Below are 22,797 nucleotides of genomic sequence, written 5' to 3' on the forward strand. Positions count from 1 at the left end.
CTGTCTTGATAAGTCTCCCCCATTGTTCTATCTTTCTTGTGGAACAGACAGGCAGAAAGCACACAGACGATCTGTGTACTTTCCACATCCGCATGTCCGTTCCGCAAAAAGATAGAACATGTCCTGTACTTGGCAGCAAAATGCGGACCGCGGACCACAGACCCACTGAAGTCAAAGGGTCCTCAAAATGCGGACGCAACACAGACGGTAGCCATATTTTTGCATTTCCTCAATTTGCAGACCAGAACATACAGTTGTGTGAATGAGGCCTCAGCTTTACTTCGTGCTTCTCTGGGGTATCATTTTACTTTATTTTGTGGAAAAAAAAAAAAAAAAGCAAGAGAAAACTACGGGTATCAATACACACTAGGAGAATGTCGGCCGACTCGCTGATTCCGGCAGGACTGGCCGACATGTGCATGAGGGTGTCCTGAATCCTCCGACACTAGATGTCAAGGCATGTTGGATTTCAACACTGCCTGCTCTTTTGTTCTCAAGGGAGATAAGAGGCCACCTAAGATGTCTGACCGCGGTTTTCTTCCATCTTGCTGCTGGGAACACATGCATGTGTGTATGTAGTTGGGAAGAATCGCTGTCAGCCATACAAGTGTTAGGCTGACAGCTACCAAAATATATGTCCAGCTTACGTCTAAATAGATACATGTGAAGGGACCAGTAAAGTGGTTATGAGGAGCATTAGGCCTCTGTCACACAGCAGTGTCCGTGGTGACATACGTCAGGCATGCTCAACCTGCGGCCCTCCAGCTGATGCAAAACTACAACTCCCAGCATTCTCGGACAGCCTACAGCTATTAACCTACAGCAGGGCATTGTGGCAGTTGTAGTTTTACAACAGCTGGAGGGCCGCAGGTTGAGCATGCCTGACATACGTGAAAATATGTCAGTGGTTCATCCGAGAATGACCAGTGTTTGGGCCACATGTCCATTTTTTGCCCTCTGTGTTCCACAGACACTTCTAAGCTGAGAATTAATTTCCAGAGCATCTCGTGGCAACAATCCGGGAAAACCAACCAAACACGGTGGGTATCCGTGTTTTCCACAGACCCGTGGACTATAACAGGGCTGGCCAACCTGAGGCTCTCCAGCTGTTGCAAAACTACAACTTCCAGCATGCCCAGACTACCTACAGCCATCAGCCTACAGCAGGGCATGGTGGGAGTTGTAGTTTTACAACAGCTGGAAAGCCACAGGTTGGCCATGCCTGGACTATAATGTGCATGAGGAATCCGTAATCATGGACAAAAATAGGGTGTGCTTTCGTGGTGTCGCCACGGACCTGCGATACATGGAAAACCACTGGTGTGGGAATACACACGACCGCTGTTTTGGTCCGCATCCGAGTGGCTTGGATGCGGACCCATTCACTTCAACGGGGTCACAAAAGATGCGGACAGCACTCAGTGTGCTGTCCGCATCAGTTGCTCTGTTCCTTGGTCCACAAAAAAAAAAATTACCTGTCCTATTCTTGTCCGTTTTGCGGACAAGAATAGGCAGTTATATCAATGGCTGTCAATACCGTTTCGCAAATTGCGGAACGCACACAGACGCCATCCGTGTTTTGCAGATCCGCAAAACACAACGGTCGTGTGCATGAGGCCTTAAAGTCACGTGCAGTCCATGGAGACCATGAGTAGAACATGTCCGTGATTCACTTACGTGTGAAAGATGCCTCGCGCTGGATCACTGGGCCATCTGGATATATATGAAAGGTAAGTACAGCTCAGATTTTCACATAGATAGAACCGCAAGTGGAGATCCTCCCGTAACTATACTGTTCAGAATAAGAATGGCTACAATAGATAAATCTGTACGTACCTTTTACATACATGTGTATATACACATTTTACATACACATAAATATACTGTATATGTTACATATGTATACAGAGAATTACAGAGTTGCACAATCATCAGTATACTTGGTGATGCACGTAATCTGGGACCAGTGAATCATGAATGATGAGGAGCCCATCAGCGGTGCTATATCTTCACCCCTTCCTTCCTCCCTGCACAAGCACCCTCGCATCATCATTCACCCTGAGTTAGGCGGCATTAGTTCACTCCTAAAAGTTGGGAGAACCCAACTTCCAGAATGCGTCATTGCCTTTAGTCACAGGATTCAATTATAATGATAAAATAACACAACAAAAATACACAGCAGGTAACAGAAACCCGGGGACTAGCGGTATTCGGAATATGATCAGTAAATGCTAACCGTTTTAAAAGGGCCGTCGTGAATTTTATTCCAAGGCAACATGATTTAAAATATCGGTGAGGTCCCCCATTCTGCATCCATACAAGATGCCGGTGAAGTATATTAAATAACTACTGAATTGTTAAAAAAAAAAAGTCAATTCTTGCCTTCAGAGCGGAACTCAAAAAACAAACTCATAGGGCCTATTGTTAAATAATAAAAATAAAAGGGTTGAGAAAGTGGGTTCAGTGTATCCATGATAATCACCCGAGCCAATCAGAGCCTCCCACATTCGCATCGTCAGAAAGGCTTTCTTTCCAATGACAAGAAGGAAACGGGGGAAACGGAGCTTTCTTGAACAGTGCGTTCTGATTGGTTAGGAATCACCTGATTTGTAATGCTTATCAGTGGGCAGGCTTGTGCCCGTACCCTGTATGCTTCCAGTTAGGGGCGGAGTACGGACAATTTCCTCCTGTTATCCGTGTACCCACACAGTTAACCCCCACTGGTCCCATAGCTGCTCCCTGCTGACCATGAGCTTAAGGATCAGAGGTGCACTCTTGACTCTTCTCGTGACACGGTGTGTGGGAGTTTTTTCGTGGATCCGACTGCTATGTAGCCACGTGAGGAGGAGAGGGTATGGCCACGAACTCGCGAAGGATGTTCCGGGCCATTTCTATGTTGTTATGAGCGATGAGCAAGGCTTTATTCACATCCTGTTGAGAATAGCCCTGGTTCAACAAACTCTCAATCTCACTGGAGAGCGGAGCAGACCCTGCATCCCCAGCAGGCGCAGGCCGGCGCTCAGAGTTCATCCTCCTTGGGAAGGGTTTTGGTGGACGCTCTGGAACAGCTGAAGACTCGAAGGCCCCTGCACAGAGGAAAATATTTGATAAGGTCAGGTTTTATGGTATCCTAACAACATTCAGAGTCAGGATGCAGATCTGCAACAATATCACAAAGGCAATGGACGGCGTAGACCAAAAATGATAAAATAAGTTTTTAAACAGAGGGTACCTTAAAGGGAACCTGTCACCGGGATTTTGGGTATAGAGCTGAGGACATGGTTGCTAGATCGCCGCTAGCACATCCGCAATACCCAGTCCCCATAGCTCTGTGTGCTGTTATTGTGTAGAAAAAACGATTTGATAAATATGCAAATTAACCTGAGAGGAGTCAGAGCTTAAAAATAGGACTTCTCTGGTCACACAAGCAAGATATGACTCTTATGTTAATTTGCATATGTATCAAATCGTTGTTTTTTTTTTACACAATTAAAAGCACACAGAGCTATGGGGACTGGGTATTGCGGATGTGCTAGCGGCCATCTAGCAACCCATGTCCTCAGCTCTATACACAAAATCCCTGGGACAGGTTCCCTTTAAGTAAAAAAAGAAAAAAAAGGTTCTGCAATGTTAATTTCTTCACTTATATTCAGGTTTGTATCCTGGTCCTAGTTTCAGACAGTAAGGCCTCTTTCACACGACCGTATGGCTTTTTAGTGTTTTGCGGTCTGTTTTTCACTGATCCGTTGTTCCGTTTGTTTCCATTTCTGGTCCGTTTTTCTGTATGGTATATACCGTATACAGTATTTACATAGAAAAAAAAATCGGGCTGGGCATAAAATTGTCAACAGATGGTTCCGCAAAAACTAAACGGATATGGAAGACATACGGATGCATTTCCGTAGGTGTTCGTTTTTTTTTTTTTTTTTGCGGACACATTGACTTGAATAGAGCTACGGAACGTGATTTGCGGGCAATAATAGGACATGTTTTATCTTTTAACGGAACAGAAAAACGGAAATACAGAAAGCATACAGAGTAGATTCAATTTTTGTTTTTTTCCGGAACCATTGAAATGAGTAGTTCTGTATACGCAGCGCATAAAAAATCCCGCAAATGGAAAAAAAAGTTTGTGTGCAAGAAGTCTAATACATGCTGGATCGGTGTGTCCAGGATGCTGCTGTTTTCCCCTGCAAACTGTCTTGTGTGTGTGCGCGCGTTGCCTTCCTATCTACACCCTGTGTGAGCTGCCCACCATAGATGCTTTCCTCCCTGTCCAAACTCTGAACTGTCATATGTACAACCTCCTCCCATCTCTAACACTGAAAGAAGGGAAGGTGGGAGAAGGGAGTTGTCAGAAACAGCTCTCTGCCAGCAATTCTAAAATAGTTTGTTTTGATTTCACACCATGCAGTATAAATAACACGTAAGCTATATTTTCTGTGTCAATACGATTACAGCGATACCAAACTTATCATCAAGTTTATGTTTTATTATATTTGGACAATAACAATTATTTGTTTTCCTGTCATCACATTCATAGATCTAGGACATTTTTTATGTAGATAGTGCTGTAAGGCATGACAGTCTGATTTGCAGGACAAATTTAAGTTTTTATTTGCATTTTTATGGTGCAATCAACCCTTTTGATCACTTTTTATTCTGTGAGATGGGATGAACAAAAAAGATTTTTTTGTTTGGCTTTTTTTTTTTTTTTACTACTGTGTATTTATAGACTGATCACTACAGATGTGCTTTTTTCCATTTTTCTAAAAACTTAATGGAAGTCTTTTAAACTTTTTTTTTTAAATCCAGCTGTTGCATCATAAGCGCCACACCACTTAAGGGTCCATTCACACGTCCGTTTTTTCTTTCCTGATCTGTTCCGTTTTTTCAGGAACAGATCAGGACCAGATCTGGACCCATTCATTTTCAATGGGTCCTGGAAAAAATCGGACAGCACAATGTGTGCTGTCCGTTTCCGTTGTTCCGTTCCGCATGTCCGTTTAAATATAAAACATGTCCTATTCTTGTCCTGAAAAATCGGATCCTGGTACAATACAAAGTCAATGGATCCGCAAAAAACGGATGACATTCGGATGTCATTCCGTATGTCATCCGTTTTTTGCGGATTCCGTTCCTGGAAACACATAACAAATTTTTTTTTTTTTTTTTTTTTTTTTCAATTTTTTTTCAAAGAAATCCAAACAACTTTATTTGATTATTGAAATGTATACATGCTCCCGTTTTTTGCGGATCCGCAAAAAACGGATGACATACGGAAACATTTTCAGGAACAACGGATCCGCAAAAAACGGACCGTTTTTCAGGATGAAAAAAAACAGGACGTGTGAATGGACCCTAAGGCTACTTTCACACTTGCGTTCAGAGCGGATCTGTCTGGGGTCTGCCCAGACGGATCCGCTCCTATAATGAAGACGATGGGATCCGTTCAGAACGGATCAGTCTGCATTATAGTTTAGAAAAAAAATTCTAAAGTGTGAAAGTGGCTCAGACGGATCCGTCCAGACTTTACATTGAAAGTCAATGGGGGACGGATCTGTTTGAAATTGCACCATATTGTGTCAACTTCAAACGGATCCGTCCCCATTGACTTATATTGTAAGTCTGGACGGATCAGTTTGCCTCCGCACGGTGTCCGCCGGCTGAGCGGAGGACAAACGGTGCCAGACTGAGGCATTCTGAGCGGATCCGCAGCCACTCAGAATGCATTAGGGCTGGACGGATGCGTTCGGGGCCGCTTGCGAGAGCCTTCAAAACGAAACTCGCAAGCGGAGCCCCGAACGCAAGTGTGAAAGTAGCCTAATACTTAATAAATGTAGTGCAAGGAACAGTATACAGTTTTACATATTTTTATTTTTTTATTTTAGTTTTATAATTCAGGCTTTATTTGCATATGTCAAAAGTGTGAAATAGACATTCAACTGACTTGTTTTCTATTTATACTCTTAACCCCTTAAGGACACAGGGCGTACAGGTACGCCCTTGTGCCCTGGTACTTAAGGACACAGGGCGTACATGTACGCCCTGTGCATTTTCGATCACTGCCGTGCGGCTGGCAGTGATCGGAACCCGGCGCCTGCTCAAATCATTGAGCAGGCACCTAGGCTAAATGCGCGGGGGGGTCCCGTGACCCCCCCATGTCGGCGATCGCGGCAAACCGCAGGTCAATTCAGACCTGCGGTTTGCTGCGATTTCTGCAGTTTCTGATCCCCGCGGTCCCTGACCGCGGGGATCAGAAACTTTAGGATTAAAAATTGTTTCCTGTATCCCTCCCCCCTGCACCCCTGAGTTGTTCGAGCACGGTGGGAGGTGCAGGGGGAGGGTTGCGGGCGGTGCGGGCGGTGCGGGAGGCGGGATCGCGATCCCCCGCCCGCCTCCCATTGCGTAATCGTTGGCGTCTAGTGGGTATACCAGGGTGCCAGCACATTGCTGGCACCCTGGTATAAACGGCTGACATCGGTGATGCGATGTCAGCCGTTTAACCCTTTCCATACAGCGGTCCGTACGGACCGCTGTATGGAAAAGGTTAACAGTAAGAGGGAGCTCCCTCCCTCTCCGATCGGGGGGCTGCTGTGCCTTTGCAGTCCCCCGAATGGAGAGGGAGAGAGCTTCCAGGCAGCCCCCCAAGCCCCGTCCTTACCCTTCCCCGTCTGCGCAGTTCTGGCCACTACTGAGCAGACGGGGAAGGTTCCCATGGCAACAGGACGCCTTCTCAGGCGTCCTGCTGTCCATGGTGCTGAACAGATCTGTGCTGAAAGCATAGATCTGTTCAGTGTAAGTAAAATACAGTGCAGTACTATATATATTGTACTGTACTGTATTATGCAGACATCAGACCCACTGGATCTTCAAGAACCAAGTGGGTCTGGGTCAAAAAAAAAGTGAAAAAAGTGAAAAATAAAGTAAAAATCAAAAAACACATTTATCACTGATTAAAAATGAAAAAAATAAAATTCCCTACACATGTTTGGTATCGCCGCGTCCGTAACGACCTGATCTATAAAACGGTAATGTTACTTTACCCGAACGGTGAACGCCATAAAAATAAAAAATTCAAAACTATGATGAAATTGGAATTTTGCCCACCTTACTTCCCAAAAAAGGTAATAAAAGTGATCAAAAAAGTCGCATCTACGCCAAAATTGTAACAATCAAACCGTTATCTCATCCCGCAAAAATCATACCCTACCCATGATAATCGCCCAAAAACTGAAAAAGTTATGGCTCTTAGACTATGGAAACACTAAAACATGATTTCTTTTGTTTCAAAAATGAAATCATTGTATAAAACTTACATAAATAAAAAAAAAGTATACATATTAGGTATCGCCGCGTCCGTATTGACCGGCTCTATAAAAATATCACATGACCTAACCCCTCAGATGACCACCGTAAAAAAATAAAAATAAAAACGGTGTAAAAAAAGCCATTTTTTGTCATCTTCCGTCACAAAAAGTGTAATAGCAAGCAATCAAAAAGTCATGTGCACCCCAAAATAGTGCCAATCAAACCGTCATCTCATCCCACAAAAAATGAGACCCTACATAAGATAATCGCCCAAAAATTTAAAAAACTATGGCTCTTAGACTATGGAGACACTAAAACATTTTTTTTGTTTTAAAAATGAAATAATTGTGTAAAACGTACATAAAAAAAAAGAAATTGGATACATATTGGGTATCACCGCGTCCGTGACAACCTGCTCTATAAAATTACCACATGATCTAACCTGTCAGATGAATGGTGTAAATAACAAAAAAAAAAACGGTGCCAAAAAAGCAATTTCTTGTTACCTTGCCGCACAAAAAGTGTAATATAGAGCAACCAAAAATCACATGTACCCTAAACTTGTACCAACAAAACTGCCACCCTATCCCGTAGTTTCTAAAATGGGGTCACTTTTTTGGAGTTTCTACTCTGGGGGTGCATCAGGGGGCTTCAAATGGGACATGGTGTCAAAAAAACCAGTCCAGCAAAATCTGCCTTCCAAAAACCGTATGGCATTCCTTTCCTTCTGCGCCCTGCCGTGTGACCGTACAGCGGTTTACGACCACATATGGGGTGTTTCTGTAAACTACAGAATTAGGGCCATGAATAATGAGTTTTGTTTGGCTGTTAACCCTTGCTTTGTAACTGGTAAAAAAAAATATTAAAATGGAAAATCTGCCAAAAAAGTGAAATTTTGAAATTGTATCTCTATTTTCCATTAAATCTTGTGCAACACCTAAAGGGTTAACAAAGTTTGTAAAATCAGTTTTGTATACCTTGAGGGGTGTAGTTTCTTAGATGGGGTCACTTTTTTGGAGTTTCTACTCTAGGGGTGCATCAGGGGGGCTTCAAATGGGACATGGTGTCAAAAAAACTGTCCAGCAAAACATGCCTTCCAAAAACCAAACGGCGCACCTTTCACTCTACGCCCCGCTGTGTGGCCGTACAGTAGTTTACGGCCACATATGGCGTGTTTCTGTAAACGGCAGAGTCAGGGCAATAAAGATACAGTCTTGTTTGGCTGTTAACCCTTGCTTTGTTAGTGGAAAAAATGGGTTAAAATGGAAATCTAGGCAAAAAAATGAAATTCTCAAATTTCATCCCCATTTGCCAATAACTCTTGTGCAACACCTAAAGGGTTAACAAAGTTTGTAAAATCAGTTTTGAATACCTTGAGGGGTGTGGTTTCTTAGATGGGGTCACTTTTATGGAGTTTCTACTCTAGGGGTGCATCAGGGGGCTTCAAATGGGACATGGTGTCAAAAAACCAGTCCAGCAAAACCTGCCTTCCAAAAACCAAACGGCGCACCTTTCACTCTACGCCCCGCTGTGTGGCCGTACAGTAGTTTACGGCCACATATGGCGTGTTTCTGTAAACGGCAGAGTCAGGGCAATAAAGATACAGTCTTGTTTGGCTGTTAACCCTTGCTTTGTTAGTGGAAAAAATTGGTTAAAATGGAAAATTAGGCAATAAAATGAAATTCTCAAATTTCATCCCCATTTGCCAATAACTCTTGTGCAACACCTAAAGGGTTAACGCCGTATGTAAAATCAGTTTTGAATACCTTGAGGGGTGTAGTTTATAGAATGGGGTCATTTTTGGGTGGTTTCTATTATGTAAGCCTCGCAAAGTGACTTCAGAGCTGTAGTGGTCCCTAAAAATTGGGTTTTTGTAAATTTCTGAAAAATTTCAAGATTTGCTTCTAAACTTCTAAGCCTTGTAACATCCCCAAAAAATAAAATATCATTCCCAAAATGCTGCAAACATGAAGTAGACATATGGGGAATGTAAAGTCATCACAATTTTTAAGGGTATTACTATGTATTACAGAAGTAGAGAAACTGAAACTTTGAAATTTGCTAATTTTTCCCAATTTTTGGTAAATTTGACATTTTTTTATGCAAAAAAAAATATTTTTTTTAACTTTATTTCACCAGTGTCATGAAGTACAATATGTGACGAAAAAACAATCTCAGAATGGCCTGGATAAGTCAAAGCGTTTTAAAGTTATCATCACTTAAAGTGACACTGGTCAGATTTTCAAAAAATGGCCTGGTCCTAAGGTGTAAAAAGGCTGTGTCCCTAAGGGGTTAAAGCCCATCTGTCGGCAGATTTGTCCCTATGACACTGGCTGACCTGTTACATGTGCACTTGGCAGCTGAAGGCATCTGTGTTAGTCCCATGCATTCAAAACCCCAGGTTAAAAAAAAAAAAAAAAAAAAAACACACACCCTAGAGCCATCAACAGACAGAACATGGTGTGAGAAGAAAAAAGGGAACCACTCAGTGGAAAAAACGGTGCAAAAAAGACGAACTAAAAATGGAATCTGGATATCAAGGGACAGAGAAGTGCAGATTTGACAAAAATTTGGACCAAGTAGGGGTGCCAGAAGGCAAGGCCCCAAAACCATAACAGGCTGCCAGAAGAGAAAACCACTCCAGCGGGACTATGACAAACAAGGCAGGGCAGGAAACCTAGATGACAGGCATGAAAATGGCCCACAAGAAAAAGTTCTTGAGGGAGTGAAGAAAGTCAATGGGAACAAGGCAGTGAAACTGACCCAAACCACAAAAAAAAAAAAAAAAGGGTCCTCCGGAAGCAAAAACGTATGATTCAGACCTACGGCCAAGGGGTTTGCTGCATAAGAGTGTTCCCCAAGGGGAACGCCAATGTGTTTAGTAGAGATAGGTAGAGGAGGACCTTTAATTCCAGAATTATGAAGAAGAAAACGGGATGAAAATATGAAGGTTGTGTAAACTCATCAGACACTGTTGACCGCCACTGCGGAACAACTCCGCCTAACGAAGAAAAGCATGGGGTTATCCGAGGAATGCACAAAACGGGCCGAAAGGAACCAGAGATGGAATAAATACTGCATCAGGAAAGGAGGGTGGACCTCAAACGCCACAAGTCTCAGAAAAAAAAACTGGTAACAGAACCAATAGAAGTAGAAGAGGCTGATGCAGCTCAGTAGGGAACCAGCATTTAGGGGTGACGACCGCTCTACCCAGGATGCCATGGAAACAATTCACATATGCAAACTGAATAAGTGCATGCCCAAAACCACAAGGAGGCAAAGCTGATGCTGTCACCGTAGTAGATGGTAGATGCAATGCACTACATGCGAAGGGAAGAAGGCGCAAAGCCAGCGCCATAGAAATCGGAAGGTTATGCCATGCACAGAAAACCATACTAATACCCACAAGAAGTGAGCAAACCCACCAGCTGCAGCATGTCCTGGTCTGGGCAGATGACAGACTATAGGGAATAAGAGTACCTGTCAGCCAGCACCTCAGGAACACCATACATATAAGGCCTGGAGGATCTATCGCACCCGGAGATGGCGGAACATGAGCACAGTGCCACCTGTGAGAAGGAAATGGGGACAATCACAGCTACAACTAGCGAGAATGTTCCACCCCTAGAAGGAGTAATAGTGCGCAGATACCGCACAAAGCACCAGGGCCTATACTCCACATGGAGAACGGAGATGCGATAAAAACGATGAACACAAATACTCCCCCTGGGACGGAGTCACACAGTAGTAGCTACGGAACAGGAGTAGCCATAAAATCTATGGCCAGCGCAAGGCTGCCTCATGTCCCAAAGGGGAGGCTCCCCCCTGAGAACGAGGCCAAACAGCAGTAGTCACCAAGAAAATGGTGCTAGCGCAGTGCTCCACTTAAGAAGGAAACTGGCCATCAGTGCAGACGTTCCACCTACTGACAGAGCATAGACGCCGAGCGTGTTGAGTCAACAGCCTGTCAGCTACAGTCCTAGACAGAGGCTGCCACGTAGGCGCCCGACACCAGTCCAATCCAAACAATGACTACCCGAGGAAGGGGATAGTGTGGTGTAGTCACAGTATGCAGTAGTAGTGCCAAAATACCACCTATGACGGCAGATAAGGCGACTGTAGGGACTGAGTCTAGCTATAGGCCATCCATGGAACAGGATGCAATCCAACAAGGAAGAAGTGAGAGTAGTCGCGGTTATCAATGTTCAAGCAATTACTCCACCTAAGAAAGACGGAAAATACGATAGGATGGACAGCTTCCAGAGGTAGGGAATCACTCCATTGATGGCAAGAGGGGAACCCGACAAGATGTACCGCGTCACTGGTAGTGTAAGCACTACTGGTTGTGCAACTACTCCGCCAATAGAAGGTGGGGTAATGCTACAGGATCTACATTATGCAATTGTGGTGCAACTAATCCACCTATAGAAGGGGAAATCCTAAAAAGGACAGATGATGACCAGTATTAGGCTACTTTCACACTTGTGGCAGTGTGATCCAGCGGGCAGTTCCGTCGTCTGAACTGCCCGCCGGATCTGCCTCTAACTGAAAGCATTTGTGAGATGGATCCGGATACAGATCAGTCTCACAAATGCATTGCAAGGACGGATCCGTCATGCGGACAGACGGATCCGTCTTGTATATTTTTTCACATTTTTACCGGTCTGCGCATGCGCAGGCCGGAAGGATGGATCCGGTATTCTGAATGCTGGATCCGGCACTAATACATTCCTATGGGACAAAATGCTGGATCCGGCATTCAGGCATGTCTTCAGTATTTTTCGCCGGAGATAAAACTGTAGCATGCTGCGGTTTTATCTTTTGCCTGATCAGTCAAAACGACTGAACAGAAAACATCCTGATGCATCCTGAACGGATTGCTCTCCATTTAGAATGTATGGGGATATGCCTGATCAGTTCTTTTCCGGTATAGAGCCCGTGACGGAAAAGAAAAACGCAAGTGTGAAAGTAGCCTTAGTGCAACATGACGTATGGTATCAGGTGGAAGTGTAGTTACCCGCCTAATGAAGGAGGGTAATGCGATAGTCTGTATAGGAACCAGTGGTAGTGCAACTACTCTATGGAAAGAGGGCGGTATAGGCGATATGAGATATAAATTTGTGCCACGATATTGATTTTGTGCATATCGCCTATATTGTTGGACTGCGATATGACCACAGAGCGGCAGTTCCGATCGGAGTCCCAGCAGTGTAATGCTGGGGCTCCGATCGGTTACCATGGCAGCCACGACGCTACTGAAGTCCTGGCTGCCATGGTATGTCAGTGAGCAGCATTATACTCACGTGCGCCGTGGCCGCCGGGCGCTCCTTCTGTCTGTGCGGCGCATTGCTAATGCTTCTAGCTCATGTGCGCCGTGGCCGCCCCTTCTCATAGGTCTGTGCGGCACATTTCTAATGCTATAAGCATTAGCAATGCGCCGCACAGACAGAAGAAGGAGCGACCGGCGGCCAAGGCGCACGCGAGTATAATGCTGCTCACTGACATACCATGGCAGCCAGGACTTCAGTAGCGTCTTGGCTGCCATGGATGGATAGCCGGATGGGGGTAGGCCACAGAGAAGCCGGGGCCTCAATTACCAGCGGCCACTGTGGAAGACATGGACCGGAACGCTGGGAATAAGCAGAAGGTGGCCTGAAATGAAGTCTTAAACACACCCCCCCCCCCCCCCCCCCACCGAAACGGAGGCCTCAGGTGGAGGCAAACAGACCTCCATGGGTGATATTTACATGGAAAAACCTGAGAAGGGGGGGAATGGGGCCTGAGAGAATACTCACCCGTCTGGTGCTTTCTGCCCCTCTGGCTCCAGCCAGGTCACCAGCTACGGTGTGTTACCACTTGGTGAGGGTAGAGACACCGGCAACAAAGGGGACTGGTGACCCAAAAGCTGGCGGGATACAGAGGCTTTTAGGAACCTCTGGTCCTCCTTGCATTCTGGAGACTGGGAACGAGCAGCGGGCTTGCGGGCCCCCTGGACTCCTGTCTCTTGGGTGGGAACGCAGGCAGACCTGGTCTACCTCCTACGGACACTAAGCTAAAACGGATTAGCTCAGTGTCTGCAAGAGGGGTATAGCAGAGGGGAGGAGCTAACACTTTTTTTTGTTTAGTGTCGCCTCCTAGTGGAAGCAGCTATACCTATGGTCTTGTGTGTCCCCCCAATGATACGTGCCAGAAATCTTGTTTTAATATAGGCAAATGAGCCTCTAGAATCAACAGGGGCGTTGCCGTTACACCTAGAGGCTCTGCTCTCTCTGCAACTGCCGCATCGTCTGCACTTTGATTGAAGGACCAGGCAGTGTAGAGAGAGCAGAGCCTCTAGGTGTAATGGTAACGCCCCCGTTGCTAATAGAGGCTCATTTGCATATAATAAAACATAATTTTTCTCAGTAATGCGGGCACATATGAACATGGGACCAACACAGATGCCTTCAGCTGCCAAGTGCACATGTGACAGGTTAGCCAGTGTCATAGGAACAAATCTGCTGACAGATGCCCTTTAAGCCGCATCAGTGCTGCTGCTTGTTCATTCTGGGAAATGTTGAGAGCATCAGCCAGCCCGCCCCAATCAGTAGGGGAGAACTTGCCATAATAGGACCATCATTTTAAGGCCGAATGCACACGGCCGTGAGAGGTCCGTGGAACCATGGGCTGGATTCCTGCTGAGAGCAGGAGCGCACGGCGTCATTGGTTGCTATGACGCCGTGCACTTCCTGCTGCCGCAGTACAGTAATACACTGTTGTAGATCATACCAGTGTACTACTGTATTGCGGCGGCAGAAGGAAGCGCACGGCGTCATAGCAACCAATGACGCCGTGCGCTCCTGCTCTCAGCAGGAATCCAGCCCATGGTTCCACGGACCCCGCTCACGGCCGTGTGCATTCGGCCTAAGGCTGCATTCACAAACTCCGGAGGAAACCCAGAAGAAAAATTTATATTTTGCTGCAACCCTCACCTATTACAATGGGTGGAAATTAGACAACATCTGCAAGAGTTCTGTAGCAGAACTCCCTACCCCCAAAATGATACTTATCCATTTTTAATGGCCATTAAAAATGGATGCAAAACAGCCATTAAAATATGGACGGATGGCCAGAAAATTGGATTTTTTGTACTCACCGTAAAATCCTTTTCTCGTAGTAGGCATTGGGGGACACAGATCCCACCCTATGTTTTTTCTTCCGCTTCTCCGGGCTGGTCTCTTTCCCGGTACGGGAGTTGTTGGTTCCTTGCTTTTCTTCTCTCTCCTACTGCTTTTGGTACAAACTGAATAGCCTCGTGCCTGTGGAGAGGGTATAGCCCACCTGGGAGGAGCCAACACTTTTTGTGTCTAGTGCCTCCTAGTGGTAGTTGGACATATACCCATGGTGCTGTGTCCCCATGGTGCTGTGTCCCCCAATGCCTACTACGAGAAAAGGATTTTACGGTGAGTACAAAAAATCCAATTTTCTCGTGCATGGCATTGGGGGACACAGCACCATGGGACGTCCCAAAGCAGTCCCTGAGGGAGGGAAAAGAAGAGACGCGCCACCGGTTGGGCATACAGGTGCAGGAGAACCATGTGACCCAACGGGAAAAAACACGAGATGGGCAAGAGGTTCCATAACAAGGAAGAAACCTCAGAAGAAGCAGGGAAGACTGCCAGCACCCCAGGACAAATGACTGGAAGAAAATCCCAAATGCAAGAAGGTGGCAAAAGGAAACAGAGCGCAGCCAAGGGCTGGAGAAAAAATTAGGACAGCACCGCGTGGTGAAACTACCCAATGCTCTACATTGTCTCAGACCCAAAAAACCTGTGGCCATCCCCTGAAAGGCCAGGGGAGAAAAGAAACAGGGAAGCACTGAAAACCAAACGAGTGGGGGAAGCCATAGCAAGGCTCACATGTGAAGGGAGGGGACTCCCCTCACCGCAAGGCCAGGAAAGAAGCTAAGCGCCCCATGTAAAGGTGAACCCAAGGCTGCTAGAGGAAACCGCCAACCCTGGAGAAGGAGGGGGTTGTAGGTAAAAAACCAGGAAAAGAACGATAGCTTCTGCGTCCCCAAAAACAGGAGACGAGGCACAAGCCTCCGAAACAAGATATCACCGTGAAGCGTAAGACCAGAGGAAACTCTGGGCATGTGAAGTATCATGGAAAAAAGAAGCCAGATACAGGCCAGGCAACCTCGGCAGGACACACTGGACTGAGAGACATGGGAGTAGAAGGAGAGCACTCCAAAAAAAAAACCTAAAGAGGAAAGGTCCTACAACAGGAGGAGGTCCCTCCCGAAGGAGACCATACGGTGGAACTGCAAACCGCAGCACTAAACCACTCAATACCAGGTACTTGACGTGGGAGGATGGAAAAAAAGAGACACAAATCCAAAGAGGACCTCAAATGAACAGGGACTCCCGAAAGGAGTACCCAGTATGGGCTCACAAGGAACCAGGAGCTGAACCACCAGAAGACAACGCAAGCCAGAATATCCAGGAAAGGCGAAAAGAAACCACCATAGGGGAAGGGGCATTGGCCATGGACAACTAGCCGTACCAAGAATATTGACCAGCAAACCTTAAACATTGTCCCAGAGAGGGCAAGAACAGCAGCTCGGGATGTACCACAAAACGACAGACATCCATATGCATAAGGAATGCAGAAGTCGCCATGAAAAAACCGGGGTAGCCTACATAGAAATGTAGAAACCAGCTGCGACCGGCATACAGAAAACTTCCAGGGGGGAGAAAGTACCAGACAGGTGCAGACGACGGCAAGGTCCAAGAGGACTGCCCCTTCGCCATGTAGCACAACTAAGCAGAAAATACAAGGGAATACCGAAAACACCTGGACCCAGAAGGAACTACGGGGCCCTGTCCGATACCAGAGCAATCAGCTGAAAATTCAGACAGGTGTGTGTGGCGCTCAGAGGTCCTGTCCTTGACCAGTCAGGGAGGACGTCCAGCAATGATAAAAGCCGTGGACCCAGAAGGATTCCGTGTGGCGGACATCCAGCGATGACAGAAAACCGCAACCGCGGCCGATGCCACCAGCTACGTGTCCAAACAAGGTAGAAGATCCAGTGGAGATCCTTGTACTTCACCAGGAATGGGCCGCTCAGCAATTAGGAAACAACGCGAGTACTCCCCTATAACATGGGGTAACGCGGAGCACAGCATACCGTAGTACCGTAAAGAGAAGGCAAGAGCAACTACAGCACAAAGGCCAACAACCACCTGGCCACGGAGTAGGGAGCGTGGTTGAATGAGGACCACCCGCCGGATCAGACAGATCGGTCATATACTGGAGCTACCAGAAGTAGCAGTAGACCGACAAGGTGGGGGTTGGGCTGGCCCACACCTGCCAGACATGGTAACCATGCACATGCTGAACGAAGGGGGCCTGGTGCAGACAGTGCCTTGAGAGGTACAAGGAGACCAATGAGCGCGACAGTAAAGGAGTGGCAGATGTATGGAAGAACCAAATGGATGGAACCAACAACCGCAGCACAGATTAGAACTCGTGGGCAGAAAACACCCAGTAATACAGAAACTGTCTGAGCTACAGACCGCACCACAGGGCCCAGCGCTTGGGGTACTACAAACACACGCCTAAAATATGGGTAAAGTGGCTGCATGTTGCCAACTAAGGAGAGTGGAAACATAGCCACAGCATCTGGGAATGAGACAGCATTCGGAGGGTACAGGTTCACAACCTGTAAAGTAGAAATATGGCTGTGTTAGAGGAACTACATTTAAGATCGAAGCAATGTGGCCGCATGGTGCACCCTAGACCCAGAGAGGTGCAACAGCAACCGCGTTAAGAATGGAACCCAGTAGGGCCGCACGGTACCACAAAGAACAAGACAGGTGCACACCACAATCAGGTAGGTGCAATGGCAACAGAAACAGGGCCGCATAGTACACCCTAGAAGCCAGACAGGTTGAACGGCTGCAGCATCGGAGACGGTTCAGGGACTCTACCCATGAAGGGAGTAAGATGGCCGTTTGGTGCACACTATGATGAGGTAGGTGCAATGGCCACGGCAATTGGAGGAGGCCTCAATATCTCGTCCTGTAAGGAAAGAAAATGCCACATGGAACACCATAAAGCCGGACAGGAGGAACGGCTACCGCATCCGGAGATGGCTCAGGTACTCCACCTGTTAAGGGATCAAGGCGGCAGGGAACAGACAGGTAACTGAACCGGACAGGGGCAATTCTAAGGCAATTGAAAGTGGCCTCTACATTCCGCCCGTAGGGAGAAATGTTGCCGCATGGAACACAACAGAGCCCGCCAGGGGTATCGGCTACAGCACCGGAGATGGCGTAGGTACTCTACCTGTGAAGGGAGCAAATTGGCTGGGAACAGACAGGCGCAATTGCAGCGGCAATTAAAGGCAGCCTGTATCTCTCGCCAGGAAGGGAGAAATAGTGTCGCATGGAACACCATAGCGCCAGCCAGGGGAATCGGCTACAGCATCAGGAGATGGTGTAGGTACTCCACCTATGACAGGAGCAAAGTGGCTGGGAACAGACAGGTGCAATTGCAACGGCAATTGAAGCGGCCTGTATATCTCACCCGGAAGGGAGAAATAGTGCTGTATGGAACACCATAGAGCCAGCCAGGAGTAATGGCTTCTGTAGGTACACCTAAGCAAAGGGGCAAGGCGGCTGTACAATTGCTCTGAACTCACCAACCTACAGGAAGCGATAGCCGAGCTAACCGCTTGCCCAGAACAGGAACTCCCTGTAATGAGGTAGAGTGGCGAACACCAACACCAGGATGGGGACCCCACGGAAACACTCTCAAATGTGTAGAGGATAACCCCTGGTATAGGGGAACCAGGAAGGCTTGTCAGGGACAGCCTATGGCAGTGGTGCAGGAACCACCCTGTTAAGGCGAAGGCGTACGTATCAGACACCGGGTAGGTGACTCAGTATGCTAAACACGGGGACGGCTGCCTTACCTGTGCGGTTGAATACCTGTGCGGTCAGGGGAGCACCATCCGAAAATCCACTAGAGGTGATACCAACCCTGTTTAGGTAGGAGAGGTTCCTCTGTGCACGTAGTCTTGACCTCCCAGAGGGCTTCTATATGGAGGAAGACCGCCTGATGCTCTGTTCCGAGGGAATCGGTGCAGAGGTGTCCCCAGAGGCAACGGATGGGGTGACAGGAAGGATTCGTCACCAGCCTCAGGCCTGTCCTGGGGGGGATCCGAGGATGCCGAGGAGGGGTGGGACCCCGTTGAGACCACCCGAGGGTGTACTGTGAGCTACCCCTCGCCGAACCCGGGTGCAGGTACCCCTAACTGAGCATGCCCCATCTGCAGGGAGGACCCTGGAGGGCAGAGGTGGCCGCAATATGGGTTGGTAGCGTGCCAGCGACACTGCTAGGGAGAGTCGGCCAAGGTTCCCATGGCATTGACACGGAGGGACCCATTCATGGGGAACCTACACAAAAAGATTGTTCAGGGAAAACAATGGGATCTGGGAAGAGGTACTGCACACCAGCAGGGACAGGCTGACCACATGGCAGCCATTGTAGACAGCGAACGCACGTGAAAACACGTGGCGACCGAGGAGCTGTTGGGAGAAGAGATGCTCAAAAAGCAGCCAGCAGAGGCTGTCTATCCTGACCCGGACGCAGTGTTCCCCCAAAGAGGTGCAGCAGCAGCTTGTTCCCTAAAAAGAGGTGGTCAGTAGGGCTGCAGGGGACATGAAGCAATCGAGGGGTTAACCACCCCCTCCAACAGAAAAAACACGTTAGCCCAGGAAAGGGAGAGGAGATAGCTCCTCCCGAGGGCCGGGCGGGGCTCAGAAAAGCCCGGGAAGCAAGGGGGAGGGGCCGGGAAGATTGCGGCCTAGCAGGCCCAAAAGCCGGGGCCTCGATTTATGAGGCGGCCGGGAATGGAGCAAGGGGGGCGGGGTGAACCGCGGCCGACAGAGGGCCCACCGAACCATAGAAATAGGTGAGTAGGGTAGGGGGGGAGAAGCGACACCTGGGGATAGGCAGATCAGGGCAAACGGAGCACCTGGGAGCCGGGGACAGGCCATAGAAGATGAGGCCTAGTCCCGGCAGAAGCCGGGGACTAAAGTAGCGGGGAAGCCAGGGAGAGACTGTGTGGCCAGGGGGAAAAGAAGGGAGGAAAAACCATGAATATAAACCCCCCCAGGAGGGGGGGGGGGGGGGGTTGGCTAGGAGGAAAGAAGAGGCTCCCCAGGACCCCCAGCTAAGGTGGATCCCATCCCCCTGGCCACAGAAGGGAACCTAACCCTGGGGCAGGGACACAGGGACAGGGGAGTATACTCACCATCCGATATACTCACCATCCGATGTCTTCGGGCGCAGCACGGTCACCCCTTCGGCAGACTCAACACGGGAACCGTGGGAATGCCGGCAAGCCACTGCGGATGCAGTCCGTGGGGACTGGGTGACCGGCGATGGTACCGAAGTACGCGCCCGCAGGGAGGGCAACTAAAGTGGAACACGATGGAGCCCCAGCCTGCAGCAGGTATAACGGTGGAAAAAAACCGACCTGCGGAAGAGAGAAAAAAAGAAAAAGAATAAAAATAAACAGCAGAACCTGCAAAAAAGCAGGACAGGTCTGCCTCCTACGGACACTAGACTAAAACTGAATAGCCTCGTGCCTGTGGAGAGGGTATAGCCCACCTGGGAGGAGCCAACACTTTTTGTGTCTAGTGCCTCCTAGTGGTAGTTGGACAAATACCCATGGTGCTGTGTCCCCATGGTGCTGTGTCCCCCAATGCCATGCACGAGAAAACATGCACACACTGATGCAAAATGGCCATGAAAAACTTACATTGGATCCAATCTTACAGACTTTTTTTTTTACTGTTTTGTGAAATTACCCTAAGGCTAGACCATGGACTTAAACAGGCAGACAATGAGAATGACAACGGACCAAGGTTATTTCACATGCATTAAGACCACCGATATCAGTCCTAAGATTAACGCAAGAAAAATCTTCTAGTACGAAGAAAAAAAAAAAAAGTATGTGCAAATATAAAAACATTTTTTTTTTTTTTTTTACATTTATTTCTTAAATCACCACGTACCTGCTCCAGGGTCTCTGCCAGGGGGCATGGAACTAAAGGCAGGTACGGCATTAGAGATATCAGAAAGCGTGCGACGGGCTGGAGCCATTGGCAAGTGGGGCTTTGGGATATCATAGCCATCATCCTCATCATCCTCTGGCCCATTGCTGGACATGGCACAGCATTCTTCTGCATTAAGAAGCAAAAGCAAATTATGTTATCACACCGTGCTACTACTAAGCTCAGATTACTAATTACTTAGTCACGTCATTTCCAATCTGATCATTTTCCCGATAATCAGCGCTTGCTATGTTGGAGCAGGATTTCTGTATTGCTTCCTATATATGTGTTTCTGACATGCCTGGTAAGGCGCTGTTCACACTTTTTATTTCTACATGGTGGAGGCAGATGTTGGGGGTATTCCCTGATTTGTACCTCTGATGTAGCCACCCCACCACTCTATTACTGTATAGTCTGCTACACTGTCCTATGCAGAAAAAAAACCAAAAAAAAACCAAAAAAAAAACATAACCGTATCCTTTGCCATGGGTTTCTACGGGCAACGTCTGCCGGATCCTCCCAACAGACCGGTGAACAGGCGAGATTTGTTCTAGCTCATGTGCATACAAACTCCACTCTGGATTAGCTATGCAAGCGGTGACTTCTGCAAAAACATCCCCTCCTCAGGAAAAAATGTTGCATGTGAAAGAGACATCCTCTGACCACAGAAGCCTTTAGCAGGATGAAGCAGGGGTGCAGAACATGACCACAGGATCAACCTACGCAAGATCCGTCTGCACACCTTGGAGGAGCAGCAGCTGCATCAAACTGGCACGCACAGGTCTACCCAGGAGCTTATAGGGAGATTTCTAACATTTGCAAAGCCCTTAAGGGTCCATGCACACCACCGCGTCCGTTTTGCTGCTAGTAAACCGCAGATCTGTAAAAAACTGGCCTAATCTTCTGCAGTTCAACTGCACAGACCCGAAGGTACAAGGAATCCATATGTCCTATTCATGTTTCACTGTGTAATATGATCCCCCACTTTACAGAAACTGGAATGTTGGCGTTCAAGAAGCCCTCTAAATTGGCCCTGCTCCTGTTTTTAACATTGCTAAGGGTTACGGTAGTACAGTGAAAGCCCGTAGCAGCCTATTTATTCTGTAAAGATGGCTCCGTTCCTGGCGCTGCATGATCATGTGACTTGCAGTCTGACCGCCGTGCTAATACAGCGGCTCTGTCAGCTGGAAGTAAGATTCTCTATGCAGGTCTACGAGAGCCCCCATGGGAGTCTGAAACTTGCACAGAGAATCTTAGCGCGATGGTCAGACCGCAGGTGGCAGGATCCTGCAGCACCAGCACTTAACCACTTCAGCCCCGCTAGCTAAAACCCCCTTCATGACCAGGCCACTTTTTACACTTCAGCACTACACTACTTTCACCGTTTATCGCTCGGTCATGCAACTTACCACCCAAATGAATTTTACCTCCTTTTCTTCTCACTAATGGAGCTTTCATTTGGTGGTATTTCATTGCTGCTGACATTTTTACTTTTTTTGTTATTAATCGACATTTAACGATTTTTTTGCAAAAAAATGACACTTTCAGCTGTAAAATTTTGCAAAAAAAACGACATCCATATATAAATTTTTCGCTAAAATTATTGTTCTACATGTCTTTGATAAAAAAAAAAAATAAATGTTTGGGCAAAAAAAAAAAAAATGGTTTGGGTAAAAGTTATAGCGTTTACAAGCTATGGTACAAAAATGTGAATTTCCGCTTTTTGAAGCAGCTCTGATTTTCTGAGCACCTGTCATGTTTCCTGAGGTTCTACAATGCCCAGACAGTAGAAACACCCCACAAATGACCCCATTTCGGAAAGTAGACACCCTAAGGTATTCGCTGATGGGCATAGTGAGTTCATAGAACTTTTTATTTTTTGTCACAAGTTAGCGGAAAATTATGATTTTTATTTTAATTATTTTTTTCCTTACAAAGTCTCATATTCCACTAACTTGCGACAAAAAACTAAAAAAATTCTAGGAACTCGCCATGCCCCTCACGGAATACCTTGGGGTGTCTTCTTTCCAAAATGGGGTCACTTGTGGGGTAGTTATACTGCCCTGGCAATTTAGGGGCCCAAATGTGTGAGAAGTACTTTGCAATCAAAATGTGTAAAAAATGGCCTGCGAAATCCGAAAGGTGCACTTTGGAGTGTGGGCCCCTTTGCCCACCTTGGCTGCAAAAAAGTGTCACACATCTGGTATCGCCGTACTCAGGAGAAGTTGGGGAATGTGTTTTGGGGTGTCATTTTACATATACCCATGCTGGGTGAGAGAAATGTCTTGGCAAAAGACAACTTTTCCCATTTTTTTTATACAAAGTTGGCATTTGACCAAGATATTTCTCACCCAGCATGGGTATATGTAAAATGACACCC

The 22,797-nt window shown here is 47.1% G+C and overlaps 1 protein-coding gene across 1 annotated transcript in view; it reads right to left on the reverse strand.

The window, feature by feature from the left end:
• Positions 1-1,821: 1,821 nt before the first annotated feature.
• CBL (Cbl proto-oncogene) overlaps positions 1,822-22,797 on the reverse strand; it is a 55,696-nt gene continuing 34,720 nt past the window's right edge. The window contains exons 15-16 of the mRNA XM_044282351.1: positions 20,379-20,546; positions 1,822-3,086 (exon numbers count right to left, since the gene is read on the reverse strand). Of these exons, the coding sequence (XP_044138286.1) occupies positions 2,827-3,086; positions 20,379-20,546 (428 nt within the window). The 3' untranslated portion in view covers positions 1,822-2,826. The remainder of the gene's footprint in view (positions 3,087-20,378; positions 20,547-22,797) is intronic.

This window comes from Bufo gargarizans, chromosome 2 (genome assembly GCF_014858855.1).
Source record: "Bufo gargarizans isolate SCDJY-AF-19 chromosome 2, ASM1485885v1, whole genome shotgun sequence".
NCBI lineage: Eukaryota > Metazoa > Chordata > Amphibia > Anura > Bufonidae > Bufo > Bufo gargarizans.